This window comes from Lycorma delicatula, chromosome 4 (assembly GCF_047948215.1).
Source record: "Lycorma delicatula isolate Av1 chromosome 4, ASM4794821v1, whole genome shotgun sequence".
NCBI classification, from domain to species: Eukaryota; Metazoa; Arthropoda; class Insecta; order Hemiptera; family Fulgoridae; genus Lycorma; species Lycorma delicatula.
The window spans coordinates 165241027-165265578 of record NC_134458.1 but is presented as its reverse complement, the minus strand read 5'-3'; the positions used below and the strand labels follow the sequence as shown (position 1 = coordinate 165265578).

The window sequence follows — 24552 nt, the reverse complement described above, 5'->3', positions numbered from 1 at the left end:
TTTTTGGTAATTTGTTATCTTGATAAAACAAACTTCAATTTTTGTAGAAAATTTTTTTTCTTCTCAATTGTCCTATAAAGATTAGAAATATTATTTCAGCCAAAACCCCCTCAACCCTTTTTCCAATTTATGCAAAAAATTAGCACATTCTTCTCCCTCCCTGAAGGTAGTACCTGTCTACCAAGTTTTATAGCAAATACAGGCTAACATAATTTGCACAAACATCTGTCTGACAAAAATAGATTATTTTGTACTAGGGAGCATTGGAAAAGATTTTTTTCAATAATGTTTTCTTAAGACACACAACTTAAAAAAAAGATCTTTTTTTACTGATCTGTACACTTTTCTGTTATAGCTTGTTGTCACATACATGCCGAGCTTTATATAGGCGAGTGCAATGCTTGCCATTCAGATGTCAGCGAGAGTACAGAATACATAAGCACCACTGTCTGCTAGCTGACCATACAACTTTCCACCACAGTTGGTGCTACAGCCCCACCACTCTCAGATGCCTCTAAAACAGCGAACGGCAGAATGAATTTTCAATTCGTCGCCGACTACCACCTGGAGTAGAAGAAGTTCCCTCAAACAGCTCTTCTCAGGGCTACCACAAGGTTTTAAGGTGCCAAGTGCTGTTGAAGCCATTTGTTGACAAGCTATAGCAGCATATATTACTACAGCCAGGAAAGTAAAACGGAACTATAGCTAACTGATATTAAATTGTAAGCTAATATACTAATTAAAACAGCATCAATATAATAACAAAAAAGAGTATTTATGTTACACTACATTTATCATTTACCTTTCAGCGATTTTATATAAATAACAATTAAAATACAATATTTACAGCAATAATTTCATTAAATTTCTTTTAATAGTAAAACTACAACGTACATCATAAACAACAATTATTTAATGGTTTTTTGGTGGAACCCAAGCTTCAATTTTAGGTTTGGTGGTACTATAAGGTGTATATTGGAATGGGGTTCCTGAAACATTTTCAACATGATCTCTCATCCATTTATATTTTGGCCTGAAAGGATCCTGAAAAAAAAAATAGATTAAGGTAGTTAAATAAGTATAGTATTGTGCCACTAAATATGGTCATATTTAAATTAATTTACCTTTCTGAGAAAAAAAAACTGATTAGCATCTGCAATTATTTTTATATAACATCTATAGTGTGTTATTTATCAGCCTTAATAAACTATTACTGGGCTGGAAAGGAAACTACAAACCAGAACTCTTCGTGTATTACTGTTTTATTGATTAAAATAATTACATTAATATTCGCATTTTATACATATACATATACATGTATTGTATATATTGTATTTTTATAATCATATTATTCTATATATTGTATTTTTTATAATCAAAAACCAACTGAACAACCCAAGTACAGAATTACAATGAAAACAGTACAATTATACACAATGGACATTTAACAATTTTTAATAAAATTAATTCATATTATAATAGTTACTTACATCTAGAAATAAAATTTCTAGATGTTAGTATCAAAATTAACAAAAATAATCAATGTATAATGTCAGTATGTAGGAAACCCACAACCGATAAAACCACAATACACAGAAATTCAAATCATCCGTGGTAGCACAAAATTAGTACATATACACACATGGTTAACAGAGCAATTAATTACATACAATATAATAAAAATAAAAGTAAATTAAAAAAATAAAAAATAAAACAAATTGCTAAACATAATGGTTATAATGTTTCTTTAATTGATAATATATACAAAAAAACAAATTTCAAAAATTAATAATACCACAACTCTTATACCTATAAATGACAAAAAATTGACAGTGTATATTTAAACTATTTATACTCTGATAATGTAGTTGAAAATATAACTAATATTTATGATGTAAGTAAATTTAAACCAGCATATAAGACAAACAATCGTATAATAAAATATTTAAAAAATAACAATCACACTGACTTATATAATTCATGTGGAATTTATAAAGTAAAATGCAATGATTCTGACTAATATATATAAATATATATATATATGTAAAACTAATAGGTATTTTAAAACTAGATTTTTAGAACACATTAGAAATTATAAAAATGGTAAATTGGGGTTTATCTAATGTTGCCGACCACCTTATTAATAACAAACATTCTGTATCTGATATTTGGAAATAGTGGAGATCAAGAAATTTAATTTAAATAACAGTGAAAGTTAAAAAAATATTTAAAATTAAAAATTGTAATTCTGTACTTGGGTTGTTGGTTTTAGATTATAAAAAATACAATATATAAGTACAGAGGAATATGGGTCTTATAAGTATTGACTTAGAAAAAAAAAATATATATGTATATACTATCCACACTAAGTAGCTAATTGCCTTAATTTACTATGTTTAATAAATCCAAATAACACAACAGGTATTCATAGTGCTTACCATGTTGGCATGATACTAGTTATGGATATCCTGAATAAGCATTTACAATGAGGCGTCCTGTTTTCCCCTCGATTTCCTTTCTGTGCAGCAGGTGTATTTTTTTGTCTATCCTCCTACTTATTTTTTACATCATACTGACTAATTTTAAAACTTAAATTCTGATGTTAAAAAGATTAAATTCATACAAGACCTGGCCTAGGGGTATCTGGTACCACACCATTTATATATATAAAATTAACAAATAGTTACATCAATGACTAATATAATGTTAGATGAGGCAAAAGCTTACAAGATACGGGTGTTCTGTAACATACAGTTGAAATGCAAATACTGGACTACAGGAACTTATGAAGCACAAAAATTACATGCATTAAAAAAAACCACAGCCTATGTGTTAAAGATTTCCTAAGTAGGAAACTAAGATTATCATTTGTTTAAATAATAATTTTAGCAATGTTAACATAGCTGTAAATGTCTTGATAAATATCTTTATCAATTCAAATCTTTCACCTTCAGTTAGCTGTACAATATAGAATATAGTAAAGATGATGAATAATATAATACGATAAGCCATATCCAACATAATGAGGCAGAATTAACATGAAAACAATGGAAAGTATTAAACAATTTAAGAATGTATATCTCTTTAGACAACAAACAACAGTAAAAACCATAGGCTGATGCCAAATTAATGTTTTTCCACATGTAATGTTTAAATATATAGAATATATAAAAAAAATGATTTTGAATTAGTAAAAGTTTTACACTACCTTTGTCGGCAAGTAATCAGTTTTATAATGAAGCCAACCAAACCATTCAGCTGGTACTTGACTACCATCATAGTCTAAAAAGGTATTGTCATTATATTCAACCCATCGATTACGACCTAAAAAAAATGAACTGTAAATTTATTCAGAAATAAAAATATAATGAAATGATAAAACTAATATACATGCTCGCTTCTCAAAACATTAACATGCATGCATGCTCTATTATAGTAGTGGTGAGCTTGAATAATTGAGCTGAATGTATAGTATTAAGTAAACATCAATTGATTCTGCGAATGAAAGGATGTACATATACTTGAAGCATGTGCTAATAGTAGTTCCATAAAGACATGCAAATTTTTTTTGAACAATTCCTAGATACTAGAATACTTTACAAAAACACTTCAAAAAATTTGTTTAAGAAATGGAGAGAAGTATTTCTGTCTGCAATAAAAAAATGAAATATCTGGTTTCAGTTCGTATTTTACATGTGGTTGTAAAAATTCATCAGATGATTATAGAAAACACAAAAAACAATCTATAAGGTAGTTACAGCAGATGGAGTTGAATGTGCATATTGTTACTTTGCATTTTAGTTCCTACTTGAGGAGGTAATATTCAAAAAGAGTTATCCCAGTGAATGTACTTTACAGCATTCGTAAAAAAAAAAACATTTTTAAAGAGAATACCAGTTTGACGATGTACTAAACTATAATCAGTTGCTTTAAGACAATGTTTTACATTCATCTAATCACCGTATTAAAATAGTACAGCAAAAGAAATCTGAAAAAATAATAAAATAAATTGGACAAAACATGTTTAAATGAAATTTATTGGGACGAAACTCAGTTTGAACAAGTTGTTTATTATATAGTACATTTTTAATAGAACTCTAAAACTCTGTAAAAACATAAATTACTTCAAACAGGCCTATGAAACAATTCATAATAATATTATTTGCGTAAGAAAAAAAATAAAAGTGAAGGATAAGAAAAAATTCTTAGTTTTAGAATAGTAGGCCAAAAAATTTTTCAGTCTTTGCTTTAAATGTGCATATCACGTTTTCCATATTCTAAACAGTTACAATCTTCATGGGCTGTTGGATGATAAAAAATTATTTATTTGTACCACTATAATTGTTCACCAATCCATTTTTCATCAAAAATTGTTACAAGTTTGTTGACATCATTTTCCTTCTCACCACCATAGATACTTTCTAGCAGAGATATTTCTAGATATTTTAATGTTTCCTTTTTTCCTTAATGAAACAAAGTGTTCTTCTTCAAATCTATAACTTCTCATTACTTTGACAATAATAAATTTCTGATTTCTGACTGCTATTTCAACATCGTTTTTCTTTTTACAATTCTTTCAATCAAATCTATTCTTTAATTTTTATTTGTATTCTTTTAAGCTTACTTATAGAGTCAACAACTTTGTAATGCATACTTAATCCTTTAGCTTTGAAAAAATTCCAATACTTACCAAGACACTTACTTGTCCAATTGATTTGTAGCATTCAAAATACTCTTCTATGGTCAAGATTATTGGTTTTTTCATGAGATCTTTTCTGCCCTGCCAAACACTTGTCAGCATGGAGGAAGCTATGGCCACATGGGAAGTACAAAAAAATTTCTTTAATATATGTTTTGATTTTCCAGGAAATGTACAACGCTTCTTAAAACTATATTATTTTTATTTTGTGATGTACAACCATCACAGAGACATACAACATTTCCCTTCAAAGTCAAGAAATGACAGGTGGTTTAGCAAAGCAGAAGAAATTTCTTGGCTGACTTTGCCAGCTTGATCTTCAGACCAAAACTAAAAATATGGACTTTTTGTCTATGCATAAATTATGTAAATTTAACTACCTTTTATAGAAAGCTTCTTGTATTGGAGTCTTCGGTAATGGCTAAATCAAAATACAGGGAGTAAGAATCGTCTACATCTGCTTTCAAATGATCATAAAAAGCTCAGGGTCTCAGAGTGTAGACTTTCTTTTCTATCATTAATGTCATTACAGCAGAAAACCCAGAATAAATGACATACCTATGTATGTCATTTTTTTCTGCAGATCCAGATTGTGCACCTCTCATTTTTTATGTAGCAAAACAACATATAATACAAGCATTGGAAGCTGGAGACCTGAAGACTATATTGAATTCTTGGTTAAAAATTCTTCTAAACACTGGCCTACATATTTTCATTTCCTCAGACATCTAATTATTATACATATCACATAGTTTCTTAATAAAAAAATCAGCCTTAAAAAGATTCTTTTGGTTTTTTCTATATTTGTCTGACTTTGTCCCTCTTAGACGTCTGATAAACTTCCTTCCTCACTTCTTCCATTTTTGTGAAACTAAGGCAGCATTTCCTATAGCCCCCACTTTTCTCTTTAATTGGGTTGCTACAGTTAACTTTTTTATAACAATTCTTTTTAGTCTAGTACAACCAATGTCTAAAAAAAATTTTCTTGTAGACTGGAACTTTATTAATTTGCAAAATAAGTTGCATTGTAGTCGTACTCTCCACCAGGTTCTTGAGTTTCATTTTTAGTGACTGGCCTAGGTCTACGCTGTTTGTGCCACAGGGGTCAGCCCCTCTGGAACATGGCTTATAATGGAGCGTTTCGGGTTGTTCTCCCACAATCGGTTACATTATTTGGCTACGCAGATGATATAGCGTTGCTAGTAGAGGCGGAAAAAAGGTATGAGACTGTAGGCAAAATAAGTCAGTCATATACAAGGATTAGTGAATGGATGGCCGGGGTAGGACTGGAGTTGGCTCCTGAGAAGACAAAGATGGTGGTGATCTCTGCTGCCAGGAGGAGGCCAACTTTATGTCTGATCCTTGATAGCAGAGAAATTGTGTCTCAGGTGGTCATAAAATACTTCGGAATTTGGGTTGAAACCAGACTAAGATTTAGTACTCACGTACTCCGAGCTTGTGAGAAGGTGGAGAAAACGAGGAGGCTTATTGCTAGCCTACTCCTGAATACATGAGGGCCCACCCAACATAGGAGGAAACTGCTTACTGGTGTGGTCTATTCAGCCCTATTATATGGTGCTGAGTTGTGGGCATTATTAGATTTGTCAAGTACAGGTGTAAATTGGAATCCATCCATAGGAAGTGTTGTATCAGAGTAGCGGCCGCCTATAGGACGGTGTCCAGGGAGGCGGTTGAGGTGATTGCTGAATTCCCGCCTGTAGACTTGATGATAATGCGGCGTAGCAGAACTAGGGAACTGAGAACACTCTCATTAGAGGAAAGGAAGCGTTCTGCTGAAGAACTAGAATAGATTGCATAAACATGGCAGGAGCAGTGGGACCGGGCCATGAAGGGTAAGTGGACCCACCGCCTTATTGGGAACATCAGGGGGTGGTGCTGGAGGACCCATAGAAAGTGAGTTTTGAGTTAACACAATTCCTGGCGAGTCATGGGGGATTCAGGTCTTACTTGTATAGATTTGGGCTCAATCTATCTGAAAATTGTGCGAAGTGGAAGAGATCCCTCGACATGTATTCTTTTTGTGCTCGCGATTCGCCATAGAGCGTAAAGAGATGCTCGGTAACCTGAGACGTGAGCACATGTTTTGTCCTGAAGATACCCTATGAATCCTATTACGAGGTGAGGCACAGTGGATGACTGTGGAAAGATTCGTCAGGACAGTCATGAGGAAGCTGCAATTATATGAAGAGTCCCGCAGAGCAGAATGGCGCCAGAGGGCATGGGGGTGGAAAGGTTCTCAGCTGAATGCCTAGGGGGTCCCCCGTACACATGGGGGGGTCACCTGTGTGCGATGAGGCCAGGGACACTGCTCGTGCGTCTGATGGTGACCACTGGTAAGTGGTGTGACTATTTGAGATTTCAGTGTTGACTGCTGTGTGGATGTGTAATGCATGGGTGCTGTGGATGTTAGAAGCTTTCTCCTGTTTTTTGTAGGGTTCTTGTGTGATGTTGTCGGTGTTTGTATTTGACGTGCTGTATGTGTAGCTTCCAGTGGTGTTGTTTGCATGGTGTGTGACATTTGCTGGTTTGTTATGACTGTGTGTGTGGACGATTCCTCTTCTTCTGATGAAATGGTTTTATAAGCAGTCCCAGGAAGGGGAAACCAGGGGTGGAGGTTTAGTCAATAGTGTGCAGGTATACATACGCCCTTGGTTATAACTGGTGGAAACTGTTAGTAAGCCCGACACTGTTTAGGCGCCCGTAAATGGGGTTCTTCCACCTCGTAAAAAAAAAATGTCTATGCTTTTTAACTGGACAAGTTGTACTGCTATCTATCTGGTTTTTTGAAGAAGTTAACAGAAATACATTCAGATCTCTAGGCCTAAATTTAATGCAAACAAACCTACTACTATCATGTTTGCAAGGATTAAACACTAGAACTTTCTTTGGTGCAGAGTAACTGACTACTTTTAAAGCTTTTAATTTTTCACCTGTCACTAACCTTTTTCTGTTTCAACATTGCAATCACCAAAAAGTACACTTCCATCTGCGTCACTCAGATCAAATACTACAATTATTTCAATAAATAAATTTTTAAAAGAAAAAAACAATATAACCTTAATTCAACACAGAACAATTTACAGGTCAATAGGTTGGCTGGCCTCCGTGGCGTGGCTGCATGGTAGTGTCTCGGCCTTTCATCCAGAGATCCCGAGTTCGAACACCAGTCAGCCATGGCATTTTCACATGCTAAAAATCATTCATCATCCTCTGAAGAAATACTTAATGGTGGTCCCGGAGGTTAAAATAAAAAAGTCAATAAGTTAGGAACAGCTTCATTTGTGATGAAATGTGCAGTGAGCTGGTTGATAATGAAGTCATACCATTGGTTAGTCGGACAAATCACTCTACGAATTAAACTTAGTTTGGACAAAACACATTCTATTTGAAACTTAACTTTTCTACATTGAATTATTATAAGAAAAAGCAATATTTGACTGAATAATGTTTCCCATGTACATTGTAATAACAAAGAGGAATAGGCTCATAGCAATCTTAGCTTTAAAAAAGAGGACAAAGCATGGTTTAAATGTGGTAACATTCAAACCATGCTTTGTCCACTTTTTTGAAGAGAAGGTATTTTCACTTATAACCTTACCATATAGTGTTAAAGCATTAGTTACGCTTACAAAAAGAAAAAAAATGTTATTGCAAATCAAAGATTGTGGAAAATGAACTGGACCAGCTGTTGAATTTCATGAGTGATGAGATGCAGTTTGTGTAAAATGAATAGATAAATGTATCATTTTATTGCAATGAAATATGGTGTAATTACTAAAATCAACTGAAAACCTAAAATTTTAGATCAAATTTCATTTTAAAACAGGAAATTGAAATTTGGTGAGGTCAATTCTAGAAGTCATCTTTCCTGGTGACTTCTAGGCCACAAAAACTGTGCTGAATTTTCCTCAAGAATTTAAACATCACATTTATTGTTGTTTGAATAAGTTCTTTATAAACTAATAGAGAAAAGAACAAGCTTTGGTTTGGTATATATTGGATTTTTAAGATGGTTTATCAAGAAATTATAGCAGTCTAAGTTTAAGTTCCTTTTTTTTTTGCCAGATTGTGAATAACTTTAAAATCTTAAAATAGCACTTTTTAAGTAAATCTAATCACTTGATAAGTAAATAATTATTTATTTACTATACTGGTTATTGTTATTTATTTCATATTAAATCAAATTTTTTAGTTTACACGAGAATGTGTAATTAGCACATGATGGTTTCAGTTCGTACTAAAGCGAACTGCATATAAAAGTCGTGTCTTTAGGCTTTACAAATCAGTATGTGTCGTTTTGTCAAAAAGGTTCAAAGTTGCAAGGAACTTGTGTGCCATGTGAAATGAAGCCAAACAACATTGAAAGGCATTTTCTCTAATGAGAATTGCTCATTCAACAGAAAAGAATGAGGGATTTTGCATTGTATCAGCTTTGGTGATGAAAACGGGATACATTAGATAATCCCAAGCACAAAAATCAAGGTGCAAGCCTGGCCAACCATCAACATCAAAGCCAAATATCCATTGTTTGCAAGTATTGCTCTGTATCTGGTGGGATCACAAGGGTATGGTCTATTATGAGCTGCTAAAATCTGGTGAAACTATTGCTGGGGACCATTACCAACAACAACCAAAGGGGCTAACTGAGAATTAAAAGAGATTGACCACAATAAGGCCAAAGTCACAACAAAGTGATTTTCCAACATGACAATGCTCGGCCACGTCACTAAACTGGTCAAGGAAACAATAGAGCTGTTCAGATGGTATGTTCTACTCCAACCATTGTATTCACCAGACATTGCTGTTTCTGATTTCCACTTGTTTCAATTTATGCAGAATCAAGTGTGTGACCAGCACTTCAGTTCTTTTGAAAATACCACAAAATGGCCCGATTCAAGGATAGCCAAGTAGTTTTTCAAGATGCGTAATGTTGATTCAAGACAAGTAGTTTTTCTGATGCGTAATAAGTCTTTTGCCAGAAAGATGGAAAAAAATTGTTAACAATGGACAATACTTTAAATAACATGTACTTACATTTTTGTTTCAAAAAAAAAAAAAATTCTTCCAAAAAAAATCATTTAAATACTTGTTTACTACTCATTAATAATTAAAAAAAAAAAAATGTAACTTTATTTTTCACTTGGCTGAGTGGAACACTTTTACCATTCTCCAAAATCGAATAAAAATCCTTGATAGAAGTCTGTAACAATTTCAATCAGATCAATTTTTTGGTTATTACGCTATTACAGAAACCATTTTTGTGATGAAAATCTTTCATTAAGTCCACATCAAAAATGTTGACTAATGCGTTCACTGTGTTTAGTAATAAGTTGTAGATAGTTATTATAATGAAGGATAGTTCTGTATCATATCAGTTTTCAAAAGTTTTAACTTACTAGTTAAAGAATTAATAAATATTTAAAAATATACTTGCCATAAAAATACTTGTTATTCTCGTAGTATCTGTTACCATATTTATCAACACCAACTAATGTTCCAGTTTTCAAATCATCTTGTCTGTAGTAAACAGAATATATTTTAATAAATAAATTGCATTTAAAAACTTTACAGAACTTACTCATCTTAAAATTGATGATAAAAAAGTACATTTAAACAGTAACTACAATTAATAGTGTAATTTATAAAGCACCATTACTACTAAAGAGATTATGCATTACATTGGTACTAATGAAAATATATGTGCTTTTTTTCAAGATTATGTAGTAGAAGTGATATTAAATTAGTTAGAGTGTATATGAACAAGTTGTTTTGAAGTAAAAATTCTGGACTTTTAGAATGAAAAATGTGACCAGTGATTTTGTTGGAAAATATTAACTTCTGCAACTAATCATATTTAATTTCAGTATTTTTTCTTTATTTCAGAAATGAGGTGGATGTTTTCATTACTTGTCTTTCCCATTACCCGTACACTAATTAACCTATAAGTAATTAATTGTAAATGTAATTTTTTTTATCTTTACTCAAGAGTAGGGTACAATATTTGCCAAAATATTTTCATCCTCTCCTTCATATCATCGACACCATATAAACTCACACAAATAAGAGTCAATTGTGAACTGGTGCATACCACAGTGGGCTTTGTTGAGCTGCTACATACTCTATTAAAAGTGTATATGTGTTGGTGTCCCAGGATCTATAAAGTTATATTTATGTCAAACAGTTTGATGGGTAAAATCCTTTTTTTGAAATGAGTTTGTTTTCCACTCATTAAATATAACTGTTGTTCATGGAAGAATATGTTCTTTGACGATGAATAACAATTGTGCTTCTATTTGGTTCTCAATACCAACTAAAGAACATTCTCTTGTTTTTTGGCACACACCTCCAAACACTTACTGTTGGAGTAACACATGGTCAACATCATTCTTATACTGCAAAAATAGGCTTTCATCAATCTTTAGTTATACTAAATAACAAGATTTAGTATTCTAGATATGTAACTGCCTATTTGTATTTGATTTCTCAGTATGTTGTTAGTACACAAATCACACATATAATTACACTAGTAAACACTATTATGGATGATTTGCAACTTCTATTCCCAAAACTACATTAGTTTTTTTTTTTTGCCAGCGATAAAAAATACATTTTTTGGAACGGCAATTTACAACATGTTAAGTACATAATTTGTAACTTTTGTACTCTCGACACTCATGTTAAAAAATACACCATCTCTCAAAACTGTAAAACTATTTCATGGCCACAACTACATTTTCTAGAGTTACATAAAATACCATGCTCTTGAAAAAACTCTATGGCATCCTTTTAATTTTTAATAGTTTAAATGAATAAAATTCATAACTCAGAACAGATGTGCATGCAAGATTACCAGGTAACAACTAACTAGTTATTTTATCGCTACCCTGGTATTTTGGGAGCTTGTATGGAAATGAAAAAAATGTTCTATTTATCTAAATAGAACAGACTGATTATAACATGAATACAGAGCAACATTTCCATAATAATGAATTAGTAGGCAGATAATGGAAAACATCTATGAGAAGTTTTTATTTAATTTGAGAACACTTCAACGTATCATTAAAGTAATTTTATAAATAAAAAAAATTTTAATTTTTTTAAATATTAACTGGTTATCAGTATATAACAACAAACTAAGCATTTTTATTGTTTTATGAACTGTCCAAATTCTAAAAGAATAGTATTCTGTTAATACATTAGTTAAATACTTATGATTTTTTACATATATTGCAGAGTAGGCAAAGTACATGAAAAGGCATCAAGATCAGTTTACAGTTCACAGCAATCTTGGCTAGTTTTTTTTTTAAGTGCTGGCTTATTAAATATAAGAATTTAAAAAAATCCCAGTGTATACTTTTTTTATTACTTATCAACAAATACTATTTTTAAATAGCTGTCATTCACTGTTATGAACTGGTATTCTCAGAAATGTAATATAATGTATGTTTCTGGAAAATATAATTTTATTTAAAAAAATATATATACAAAATATTTTATAATTTAAATTTCTGATTATCAACGATTTTGTGTTTTACAGGAATATTTATAAATAGAATTTAGTGAAAGGTGTTAACAGAAATAGTACACAAAAATATTACTAATGTTTAATGACAAATTATTAAACTTTTACTTAAAAACGTTTTAAAAATGTTTGCAGATTACTAAAATAAAAAACATAATTAGGGAAAACATTTATATGATAGTAAATATGAGTGTGTGTGTGTGTGTGTGATATATATATAAAACATATAAGATTCAAAAAATTTCCAAAAAAGTATAAGATCAGCTGGTCTGAAATCAAATCCTATCAATGGTACAACATTTTTCTTGTACCATTTCATTCATCTCAACTTTTTTTAAAAATATGTGCATGTTTCTGATACATATCCTTAGTTGAAATAGCAAAAAAGGAAGAATGCCATAAATAAGTATAAAACGATTTTATGGTTAACTGATACACCTTCATAAGAAAAAAAGTCAATATTTTTATTTTATTTAATTGGATAATTTTTCTTTCAGTGTAATGACATAAATTCTCTTAAATATGCATTCCGAATTAAATAACAATACTGATAAGTCTGGAAATATATAGCTGCCTTATTTAAATTATATCATTATGCCTAATTTAAATGAATGATAAATATTTTATAATCAGCATAACTGATTGAAGTTATGAGTAACTTGTGCTTTCATAAGGCTGCCAATTTTTAAATTGGCTGAATGTTAATGAAACTGACAACAGTTGTAATAATACGGAAACAAAAAAAAAAGCAGCTGCTCATGGTTAAAGTAACATGCAGAAAAATTAGATTTATTCAGAGCAGGTATAATGTTTAAAATTGAATCATTTTTATAATTAATTTATACCTGAATACTTTTTTAACACTACCGAATATACCACCGTTTTCCTTAATAATTTTAAATAAAGTACCTAATTTATCTAAAGCAAGATATCTAGCCATTAAAATAAAAGTTTTGAATACAATTTCAAAAAATTCACTGTTGAAGGGCAACGTATAGGTTATACTACTGTACCTGAACCTGTTACTGTGCGTGCGTACGTCGAATCAAAGAGGATTCGAACTTAAATAACGGGAGTTTTTGTATGCAAGTATTTTGTTTAATTAAAATTATTTAATTATCTGTTATATTTTACTATTTTTAATTAACTGATAATGAATAAGTCCTATTATTTTTTTATTGAATATTTTAAAAGGGAAATTTCGTCTTCCGGACAGATCTTTATTTTATTTTGACGTCACGGAGATGTGCAGAAGTGTCGTCTGCCAAGCTGTATGTTTAGCGTAACCTTATCGAACGTGCAACGGATAGTTTTTTAAAAGCGTGTTTTATATTTTCTTGTAATTTGTTATATAACTGTGTAATTTGTTATCTAACAGTGTCTTTTAATTCTCTATTTAATGTGTCTAAAATTATATATCTTATAAACTTTATTGGAGAGTGTTTCACTTTTGGTAATCTTTCAGCTGTTACAAGGCGTGAAGTTATTAAGCTCTACGTCTTTTCGATTCTTATGTAAGTGTAAATATATTCATTAAATTAGTAAATGTTAAAGTATTCTGCTTTAGAATATTAAACCAGAATCTTTAGATGTTTAATTCGATCTTTTAATGTAGTCTTTTTCGTTGTATTCAAATGAATAAAAAACGTTCCTGAGCACTTCGACTTGTAGTATTTTGTTTATGTAGTTTGCAAAATTATACAATTTATAGTATTATTTTAAGGTAAGAGTAAAAACCAAAACGATTCTTTTGAAATCAGGTCTATCAATTGTTCTCAATTTTATTTTACGAAATTATTAAATTTTCCATCAGTGTTAATTATTTTTATTAGGAAGCTGTAAGGAAGCATTTTTGGTATTTCCATTTCAGAAAGTTTTGTGTTAAAATTCTACTGTAAGAATGTGAAAAATATGCCATTTATTATGTTCTTGACCTATTGCAAATTTTGTTGCATAACTAATGTTTGTAAATTTTTTTGTACCTGTAAAGTTATATTTTATATAAATTGTTGACTGTGTAACTTGTCTGAAATTATGAGCTACGTACTGTAGGGCCAATGACAGATTTGAAGCAGTGTTAGAAGTTTTTATTCCTTTATTTTTTACTGGTAAATTTGTGCACATTTTATTTATGTAGTGTAGTGTTCATAAAAAGCAATCAAGTTCAACTGGTTATATAGATATCTATTAAAAGTATAAAAATTACAATTAAATAAATTAATATTTAATTTAGATGCGTGCACTATTATACATTATGTAGATCATATCAAGTGTGGGTTTTGTCACTTGAAAACAATGAAAGGAACTATTTCAGCATTTGCTTAGAAAGATCAGGGAAACCACTGAAAAAACCTTGTGCCAATGAGACCCTATATCAAAAAAATAAGGGAATTTTTAAATTTATAAACATTATTGAGTGATAGTTGTTTAAAATAACGTTTTATATATGGGAGCTTGGAACTGAACATTTTCCATATTTTGAAAAAGATAACATTTGCTTAATACATACATGTCTGGCTAGCATCTTTGCTGCTACCCATTACGGTCTCTCATTTATAATTAGCTACGGTATTTCAAGCCTCAGGTGGAGTTGTTTTGGTTGGATGCCTTTTTTATGCCAGCCTTTCGTATGGGTTTATGAAAAACTGCTGAGGTGCCAGAGATATGTCAGGGTTGCTTTCTCTGAGGGTAATAATGTTCAATATATAACTTGTTCCTGTAGTAAAAAGAGTGAAGGAGTCGCTTTAGAGCTTAATATTAATTGCAGTTTGGTAAGCTTGACTTACTTATTTGCAACAGTATGTGAGTTTGGTTCTCTGAAGAATGGAAAACACTTTACTGCTTTTTATTGTTAAGCTTGACATGACACTTGTTATTCTTGAAGATTGCCATTCTGTTCTCAAGACTGGCTTTTATCTAACAACATCATCACCTACAACAGCTTGGTTATGGCATCATACATTCTCTTTCACAACAGGTTGTTAGCCATTAAAATTTGGTAGTTTTGTCTTATTTCAGGCTAATCATTCTGGAGAAAATGGTATAATTCAAGTCCAGTGAAGAAGTGTAATTAAGCTAAATTTCAGTTTTTTCTTAAGCATCCTTAACAGTTTGTAACTTGATTAATAGTTTAGGAATTTGATTTATTTTTTTCATTCAGTCATTGGTATGTTTACAAAAGAAAACAAACAGATATGTTATTTGATTTTCATAAAAAAACCCCCCAAAAAAACAGCTGTTTTGGTACACAGTACCTTCCTCAGGTGTTACAAATATAATACACTATTCAGTTAAATATGCATATTATTATATAATATTTACTTCTTCTTTTTTCTTTTTTTTTTTTTTCTATTGAATGTAGTATTCTGTGTATAACACATGGTGTTTTTTTAAAAAATAATTTTGTAAAAATCAAATGACATATTTGTTTATCTTCTTTTGTTAATATGGATTTTTTTTAAAGTAATGGCTTCATCCATCAAACACTGATGTATTTTAAACATTTCTTTTTTTTGCAGGTAACGATAAAAACAAATGGCAGATGGTGGTAGGCCCAGATCACCGCAGGGCCAAGAGTATATACCCAATAAAGGGTTAATTCATGAAGAAGAAATCGAACAGTTAGTTTTATGTAAACCAAAATTAATGCCACTGAAGTCAGTGACTTTAGAAAAATTAGAAAAAATGCAAAAAGAAGCTGAAAATAAATTAAAGGATCAGTGTAATAATAATAGTACTGTTGTTGATAGTTAAATTTATTAAAAATGACGTCTGGTCCTTTATTGACTGATGTTATTGTTACGTTTTGCCTAGCTGCAGGTTTGCTGTATCGTTATGGAAATTGGCAGCGGCATAATCCACTTGTCACTGTTGCAGTCCTTATAGCATGGTATTTCTCTTTGCTTATTATATTTGTTCTCCCTCTTGATGTTTCATCAGTAAGTAAATTTTATGTTATTCACTTTCTTTTATTTATTTTTAGGTATACTAAACAAATTATGGTTACTCTTTGTTATTATCAGTAATGCTTATTGATAATTAGATTCTCAGTTAATAAGATGATTGTTAATATCTTACGCTCTGTAGGTATTTCTAGCATAATGGATTTGAATTGAATATAGCTGTTTGAAAACATGATAAGTCTAATGCTCTGATTCTATTATTGTTAAACAAACTTTCAGTCATGATATTTATCTGAAGTTCTCAGTTGATCAAAGTTTGAAAATTAGGATATGATACATTTCTGATGTGTTGTCTTGTGGAGGAGGTTACAAATGGTCTTCTGAATTGAAAGTAAGCCGTTAAGTGTCATTTCCCCAAATCATTGTGAAGGAAAGTACCTTGTAAACTGAAAATTCAGATAAGATAAAAATCGCAAGATTCTGTTAAATAAATATATAGTGATAAATATATAATGATAAATATATAGTTAGTAAATATATAGTGACTAAGGTGATTGAAATCAAAGTATTCCATCCATGTTTGTTTCAACTTATCTTTTTTAATTTTCTGATTCTTTAAACTCTTCATTAAATTTTAGCTTTAGTATAACTACAAATAACACTACTCTTGCATAATATTTAAATCATTTCTCCAAATCCAGAACAAACCATATCTCCATCATTTTTTAAATATTATTTCTTCATTGTCTTTTATTTCCTTATATATGAATATTGTAAACTTTCTAGAGATGTTTTGCTGACATTTTTCTTTTTACTACTCATTCTACCAAAATATTTGTCCAGAATTTGAAATGATGCTTGTTATATTATTATTTAGTTATTTGAAAAAACTTGAGTGTTGGTGCAAAGTAGTGTGATGGGAATTGTAACAAAAAAAAATGAAAAATTAGCATCTGAAAATTGTAGATGCCTGAAAGAGTGTTTAGGAGTGGTAAGAGGCCTGGGTGTTTGTGATTCATACTTCACCCTTAAAGCAGATCTTGTAATATAGTGGTCTTTTATGCTTTACCGAGATTGTGAATAGTGTTCACAGACAGGTTCACAAGCAGACACTAGGTCACAATAGGGATGCATTTGATTTTCAGATTTTGGCATCTTAACAAAGACTTTTAAAATTTCTCGCATATGTCTGCTGAACCCAAAATATGAGTAAGAAGAGATTAAGTAGAAAAAAGAATTGGTGGTATAAAAGGATGATTTTAACTCAGAGGAACTGAAACACAAGACAAATACCCTCATTTAGACAATAGTTCAAGATCCTATTCTGGCAGTAGGTGCCCATTCTGTTCACCATCATCAAGAGATTGAGACAGTTTGATGTTAGGTTGAGATTACTGATCAGTACTAATTTATCATTGACTAAATTAAATGTTTTTTTTATGTCTTCAGTCATTTGACTGGTTTGATGCAGCTCCAAGATTCCCTATCTAGTGCTAGTCGTTTCATTTCGGTATACCACCTACATCCTACATCCCTAACAATTTGTTTTACATATTCCAAACGTGGCCTGCCTACACAATTTTTTCCTTCTACCTGTCCCTCCAATATTAAAGCGACTATTCCAGGATGCCTTAAAATGTGGCCTATAAGTCTGTCTATTCTTTTAGCTATATCTTTCCAAATGCTTCTTTCTTCATCTATTTGCCATTCAACTTAAATGTATGAGAACAAAAATGTATTAAAATCTTTCTAAAGTGTTCTCTTAATAAAGAGAAATACTATGCATGTGGAAAATTCCTGATTTGTAAAGTGTTAAAATTTATTAAGCCCTTAATAAAAGAGAAATTTTTTAATTCAGAGTGCCCTTTTTCTTATTTTAGAATGTTTACTTTTGTAAAGCTGAAATGAAAGAAAATATTTTCCTGTGAATTACAATAGTTTGTGTGAAGGAAATGTAAGTTATGTCAATAGAAGATAGTACTTTTTACAATAATCTTTTCCTGAGAATCTTGCCACTTTGAACTCTCACTTGAGCTTCAATAACAGTCCTGAAATAGGTATTGCTTTCTCTTATACCTTTACAAACTGTTCCCAAATGGCATTAACTTCATCATTATTTACCATACTAGACATAATACGACAGTACATTTATATTATTTATCAGGTAATACACAATTCTGGAAAGAAATTGTTCTTGCCATAAAGTATTTCTAGCTTTTACTCTAATTGTGGAATTCTGCTCAGAAAGGAAATAATTGGAAATGGTTAAATTCATAAATTATATTTCACTCTATAGTTGTTAAATAATACTCATCTTATGTTTTGCTGTTTATATAATACACAGTTTTGTGTCATGTGTTATCTGTTTTGAATAACTTTGACATAGTCAGAATGAATACACATTATTCTGTTGACTATTACACTGTACATTATCTTATCTTATCTTATTGTTTAACATTTATCCTTGTTCATAATTCATGTTAAGTAAATTCTTGGAAGTTTTATAAAACATTAGCTTCAAGTGAAAATGTAATTTCAAAGGATTACAATTAGTATAAATTTCCCATTTAATTGTTTTGAAAATATTGATGTATAATGTGAATACACATTAATAACTGTGTTGTTTTTTATATTATTGCTGTCAAAATCTGTGGTAAACATCTCAATAAATGAATTAACTGTTTACTATGTTTCCTGAAATGTATGTTATTGTTTAATTTCATTAAAACTGTTTTTTTGAATACTCGAATTTAATTTTAACAGATGATTTCTAATATTATACTGATACTGATTTTATTGTTATTTAATTTTTTTTATAATCTTTGTAAGTTTTAGTTCCCCTTTGAATTAGAATCCGGCCAAAGAGAAAATGTTTATTGTTATTTCTACCCTATTGTTTTTCCCTTAAGGTTTGTTTTAATACTTTACTGAATTGCTTTTTCTCTGGAAATGAAAAAGGTGTAGATTGAGAACCCCAGAGTCGTAACTGTCCCCAGAATTATTTGGTGTGTAGAAATATATGATCTAACTGTAAACTATTCAACCCGATCTTTCTTGATAAAGAATAGAGGGAATCTATGTAAAATTGCAGTTTGATTAGATACTACATTGTTAATAGGCAATTTTTTATAGCTATCTTTAGTCTGCTATAATTAATACCTACTTTTACAAGGAAAAGTGTTCGATGCTAGGAATGCCTGTTGGCATCAAGAATCAGCAGAGGTTTTTGAAAGTTTTATGGAAAAGATTAATCACATTTTTATTTATAAAAAAATTGATGAAGGATTAACAAAAAGGATATCTTATTAAAAACAAAATATGTTGTATTTTCTTATGTCTTTGATTGGTATCTCATAATAATTATTTGATGAAGTTAACGAGAATAGGCTTCAGTGGTGTTTCTTTAAAGTTGCTGTTGCCGTAGACTGAAATGAAACTCAATTAGACTGAAATGAAATAATTATGTTAGGGAAACTTAAAAATATTTTGCTTGCACCCTTTGGTAGTGAGGTGGTTAGAGGTTACTGCAAAATTCAATACTTGATCCTCTTACTGTTTTAATAATGAGAGAATTATAACTTATTCTGATCTTTTGCTACCACAAAATTGTTTAAAAGTTTTTACAATGACTATATTTTTTGTGTTAATGAGTTTTTGGTGAAAGAGTTGTAATTTATTAAGTAAATTAAGGAGAGTTCTGTTATCTTTCTTATAATTTTGACTTTTCATTTGCATATTGATGTTTACTGCAATTTTATTTCTGAGTTTTTCATTCATTCATTAATTTCATACTGTATTGAATTTTGAGAAACAGCTGTTTGTTATGCATTTGGACAGCTGCTGAACCTTAAAAAGGCATGATTTGTGTTATTTTTAAATTTTATCATTTACATTCTTGTAGAGAGATATTTAAATCTAATTATATATATGTATATATGTAATTATTTACTGTACTTTGCCAGAGTTGAATTAAACTTGAAAGACTAGTATGATTTTGTGAAGTGAGGTCAAACAAAATTATTACTTGCATAAAAATAATTTTTAAAATTTTGCTATAATGACATATTTATTAAAAAAAATTTATATATATGTATTCAAAAAATAACAACTCTTCCACCAAAACACAGTTACAGAAAACCTAAAAGAACTAATGCCAATAGTTGACTTTCACAGGATCCCGCATTGTCTGTCAGTACACAATTCAATAATTACATCAAACAAATAACAAAAAATAATAAAAGCTTAAAGATTTAGAAAACATAAACACACTAACAACCACAAAATTTGTAATAACACAACTCACTGCCATTACTGGAATGATGTAAATGTAAAAAGTCACACATCTGTGTTATATACGAGGCTCGGCTGATCACACCTATATGTGTAGCATGGGATTAAAAAGAGATATTGGACTGAAATAAAAAAATTAATAAAAGTACAGTTCCTTAGCTACAAAATTCAGTATTTATTTTTCAATATAATTATTTATACTGACACACTTTTCCCAACATGTTACTTTGAAGTAAATCGTCCACCTCCTTTTGATGTTTCTCGTCAGTCACAGAAACTGGTTGTCTGCTTCAAGGTGCATCCTCAATTGTCGCTTTACTAGCTTCACATTTGCAAACGCCAATTTGTTCACAGTACTCCAGTCAACTGTTTCACTTCTGTAACCCTTTTAAATGATGAAAAATATTTGTAGGATTCACATTTTCTGCTTTTAAATGATGAAAAATATTTGTAGGATTTACATTTTCCGCTGTTAGAAATTTGATCACTGCACACTGTTTTAACCGTGTTGACATATTGGTTGTACTCAACTCCATTTTAACTGCTACTGAAAACAAACCGGTAAATTGATTTCAACGCATTATCACAGGTTTGTAGAGGGGGATTTTAGCTATCATGTGCTGCCACACCCAACTTGATAGTACCTTTTGTCTTCATGTAGCACGCTAGTGTGCAAAATTTATCAGCCGACCCTCATGTATGTGTATGTATGTATATATATATATATATTTTGCAGTTTACATCGAATCGCTTAGTGTTAGAGTGAAATCTTTTTTGAGAAAAAGCTAATTGTATCTAATTTTAAACATTTAGATTCATGCAGGGAATCTGTTGAATAATGTTTTTGGGTTAATATTGTATGATATTTTACACACTTATTTATATTTTACGTGAATCATTTGCTTTTAAGTGTTCAATAATATTGTTTAATGTTTTATATAATTTAAAAAAATGCCTATGATGTTGTAATTGTTAATGTAAAATACTTTCTTGGATGTATTTTACAGTACGGAGGTCTTCCGTACAGTTTTACTTTTATTTATTTAATTTTATAGTAATTTACTGATTCACTTATTTCTATTTTTTTTTTTTATTTGCCAAATTAATACTTTTCTTACTTATATAAGTAATGCATACACTGTAAATATGTCTTATGAATAATGCAAAAAATGATTAATTGTTACGAAAATGTAATTTGGCCATTATATTGTTTTGATAATAAACCAATGTGTGGCATAAATAAAATGTAAATAATGAAAAATTATTTCAATACAACCTCCCAATAATAAGAATGAATTGAGTAATAATTTTACAAAAATATTTTACAGACTGTATTTCGTCAGTGTGTACAAGAATCTGTTCATTTAAATAATAATGCTAATACAGCGCATTATGGTAATATTACAGTATTATGTGCAGAACCATGGAGTAATGTACCTGAAAATGTTCTCTTTTATTTATGGCGAATTGTTTATTGGTCATCACAGTTTCTTACATGGTAAGTTAGTTGTGTTATTATTGGTTTAAAAACTTTTTATAATTCTATATTTTGTTTATATTAATTTTTAGGATATCATTTAATAGTACAAAGTTAAATATCAACAATTTGAATTAATCAGAACAAAGGTGAGTTTAAATTTTTGATTTGTTGAGCTTTTCAACTTAAATATTAAAAGAATAAAAAACATTACTGTTAATTATAATAAAGTGATTCATATTTGAGTTGTTTTATGCATTCTTATTATTGAGCGGAGAAAGCTTGCAGCTATAACTTGTAAGTGCTATTACTCAATAATTTGTTTTAAAAAAAAAGTTTAGAAATAAATCTTTCAGCAATAACTTGTAAGTACTGTTACTTAATAATTTGTTAAAAACAAATTACAAATACCACAAAGGTTTCTTGATAAGCATTTTAGAAACTTAAGAACATTTTTAATTAGGCTACCAAAAAACAATTCTTTTTGACAAATGAAAAGTTATTGTAGCACTATTTAACATTTCTCTGTTGAAAGATCTTTGACTATTTTATCTGCAAAAGTAGTTGTCTTATCAGACCTACTTCTTACTGATGGTAATACCAGGCTAACAACATTTCCAGTGAAGTAAAAAAAAATTAAATAAATACATATTTACTTAAGTAAATACATATTTACTTAAGTAAATATGAATAGGTCAATGTAGATGTCATCTGCCTTTGTCAACCTTGTCAGCAGAAGTTTTTTTATAATTTTACAAGAGGAGTTGTGTGAACGTTAACTTTCTTCATAATTAAAGAACAGTTATTGCTGCATCCTATTGCAAATTGTCAGAAAAGGTTAAAGCAACTAATTGGTCCTAAAGATATAATGTCACAATCCACAATGTATTGCTTCTTCACAATATTGCTATACTCTCATACTATCACCATAACTCAAGAAAAATTGCACTCTCTTAGTCCATTATTGAACATCCTCTTTGCAGCCCTGATTTGTCACCAGATGACTATCATTGTTTTGACTGCTAAAGGAAGTGTTAAAGAGATAACATTTTTCTGGTAACAAAGAACTGTCCCACTACCTTTTATGAAAATATAGTCAAATAACTACCAATTTGCTGGCAGAAGTGTGTAGATATAAATGGAGACTATATAGAAAGATAATGTAAGGATAATTTGAAAATAAGTAAATTAATATATGAGTTTTAAACTAAAAAATTCAATTTATACGCTTTGTTAAATGTCACGTTACATTCATGAAAAGTAATAATCTCATTTTAGTTTTGAAAGATGTGTTTGAGGTAATTATGTGATTTCACTATAATGTAGTAGAATCATTAATTATGGAGAAAAGGTAGTCTGAGAACTAGTTTAGAATAATGAATAAAGGTATTGAGAGTTGAATTTATTAATTATATATAGTGAATTTTGATATAAGTGATAAATTGTAAGTGTTCTTATTTTTTATGTTTTTTCAAGAAGAATGTGTTTTTGGAGTGTTATCTAATCTTTAGTTCCTTTCCTTTTGCAGATGTAAAAAAATTTGTTCATTTTGTTAAGCATGTCAACATTATTGAAAACATTATACCTCGACATTATCAAAATACACTGCATTTTAATAGTAATTAACTCGATAAAGGGTGGAGTGGTTATTTCTGTGCCTTTTGACTGGAAGGTTGTTCTGAGTTTGAATCCTTCTTGGGCTTGGCATTTTTCACACATTACAAAGTTCATTTTTCACAATCGCCAACAGTAACTGTACTCGGGTTTTACATCCTTAGTTACTTAAAAAATAAGTAAATAGTGTACACATATACTGTTAAAATAATTTCTAGAACTACTATCAATCTTAATGTGAAGAAATTCACATCTGGATGAAGGAAAGGGAAAAAGAAAGAGAGAGAGGGAGCAGGAAAAGATTAAAGTAACACACATTTACTGTTTACTGCTTAAGTTAGAATTCATACTATTAATTAAATTAGATAATTTAAAGACACTGTTTTTTAAAATAATTTAAGTATTTTTACTAAACTATAATATGAATTTATATATTTAAGGTTTTTTTTCTTCTTTTAGGATATTTCTTCCATTAATGCAGTCATATGCTAAAGCTGGTGAATTTACATTCCGTGGGAAATTGAAATCTGCACTTGTTGATAATGCTATTTATTATGGATCATATTTGCTTATTTGTGGAATACTTCTTATATATATTGCTATTAACCAAGGACTTCAATTAGATGGGTGTGTTTAATATTTTGCCTCCTTTTTAATAATGCTTTTTGTATAATCTCTGAATCTAGAACCAAACAGTTTTTTTTTTTTAATTAAGTACTATGAAATGTTTAGATTATTTATTCCTTTATTTTCTGAAAATATCTATAATTCTTTTCTAGTGTTTTTGTGTTACAAAAAGTTTAGGTTATAGATGTATGAAAGAAATATGTTTATAAAAATATAACTTGAGGTAAGTGATGTATTTATCCAGTATCAAATGGTGCTATATACTTATACAAGGTTATTTAAAAATGTCTCGACTTGTGTAACATACAGATTGCTTTTTAAACTGATGTCAGTAGCACTACATAATTCTTAACTTAAATAGAAAATTGTACTCAATAATTATTTGCCTTTATTTGTCCAG

At 29.9% G+C, this 24552-nt stretch overlaps 3 protein-coding genes across 4 annotated transcripts in view; 2 read left to right on the top strand and 1 right to left on the bottom strand.

Moving 5' to 3' along the window:
* Positions 1 to 733: 733 nt before the first annotated feature.
* On the bottom strand, positions 734 to 13274 carry LOC142324057 (NADH dehydrogenase [ubiquinone] 1 alpha subcomplex subunit 12-like). The gene is made up of 4 exons (XM_075364665.1): positions 13088 to 13274; positions 10155 to 10237; positions 3209 to 3324; positions 734 to 1044 (listed from the first exon to the last, which is right to left on the bottom strand). The coding sequence occupies exons 1-4, from the start codon at positions 13180 to 13182 to the stop codon at positions 913 to 915; spliced, it is 426 nt and encodes a 141-aa protein (XP_075220780.1). The 5' UTR covers positions 13183 to 13274; the 3' UTR covers positions 734 to 912.
* A 238-nt stretch (positions 13275 to 13512) lies between these two features.
* Positions 13513 to 15995, top strand: BBIP1 (BBSome interacting protein 1). Its single transcript, XM_075364664.1, has 2 exons — positions 13513 to 13756; positions 15761 to 15995. The coding sequence occupies exon 2, from the start codon at positions 15777 to 15779 to the stop codon at positions 15993 to 15995; it is 219 nt and encodes a 72-aa protein (XP_075220779.1). The 5' UTR covers positions 13513 to 13756; positions 15761 to 15776.
* An 11-nt stretch (positions 15996 to 16006) lies between these two features.
* Positions 16007 to 24552, top strand: part of LOC142324055 (LMBR1 domain-containing protein 2 homolog) — a 52252-nt gene continuing 43706 nt past the window's right edge. For both annotated transcript variants that reach the window (XR_012756202.1, XM_075364662.1), the window contains exons 1-3: positions 16007 to 16180; positions 21763 to 21932; positions 23985 to 24152. Coding sequence is in view for 1 of the 2 variants with exons in the window: in XM_075364662.1 (XP_075220777.1) it covers positions 16007 to 16180; positions 21763 to 21932; positions 23985 to 24152 (512 nt within the window). In the remaining variant the exon portion in view is untranslated. The remainder of the gene's footprint in view (positions 16181 to 21762; positions 21933 to 23984; positions 24153 to 24552) is intronic.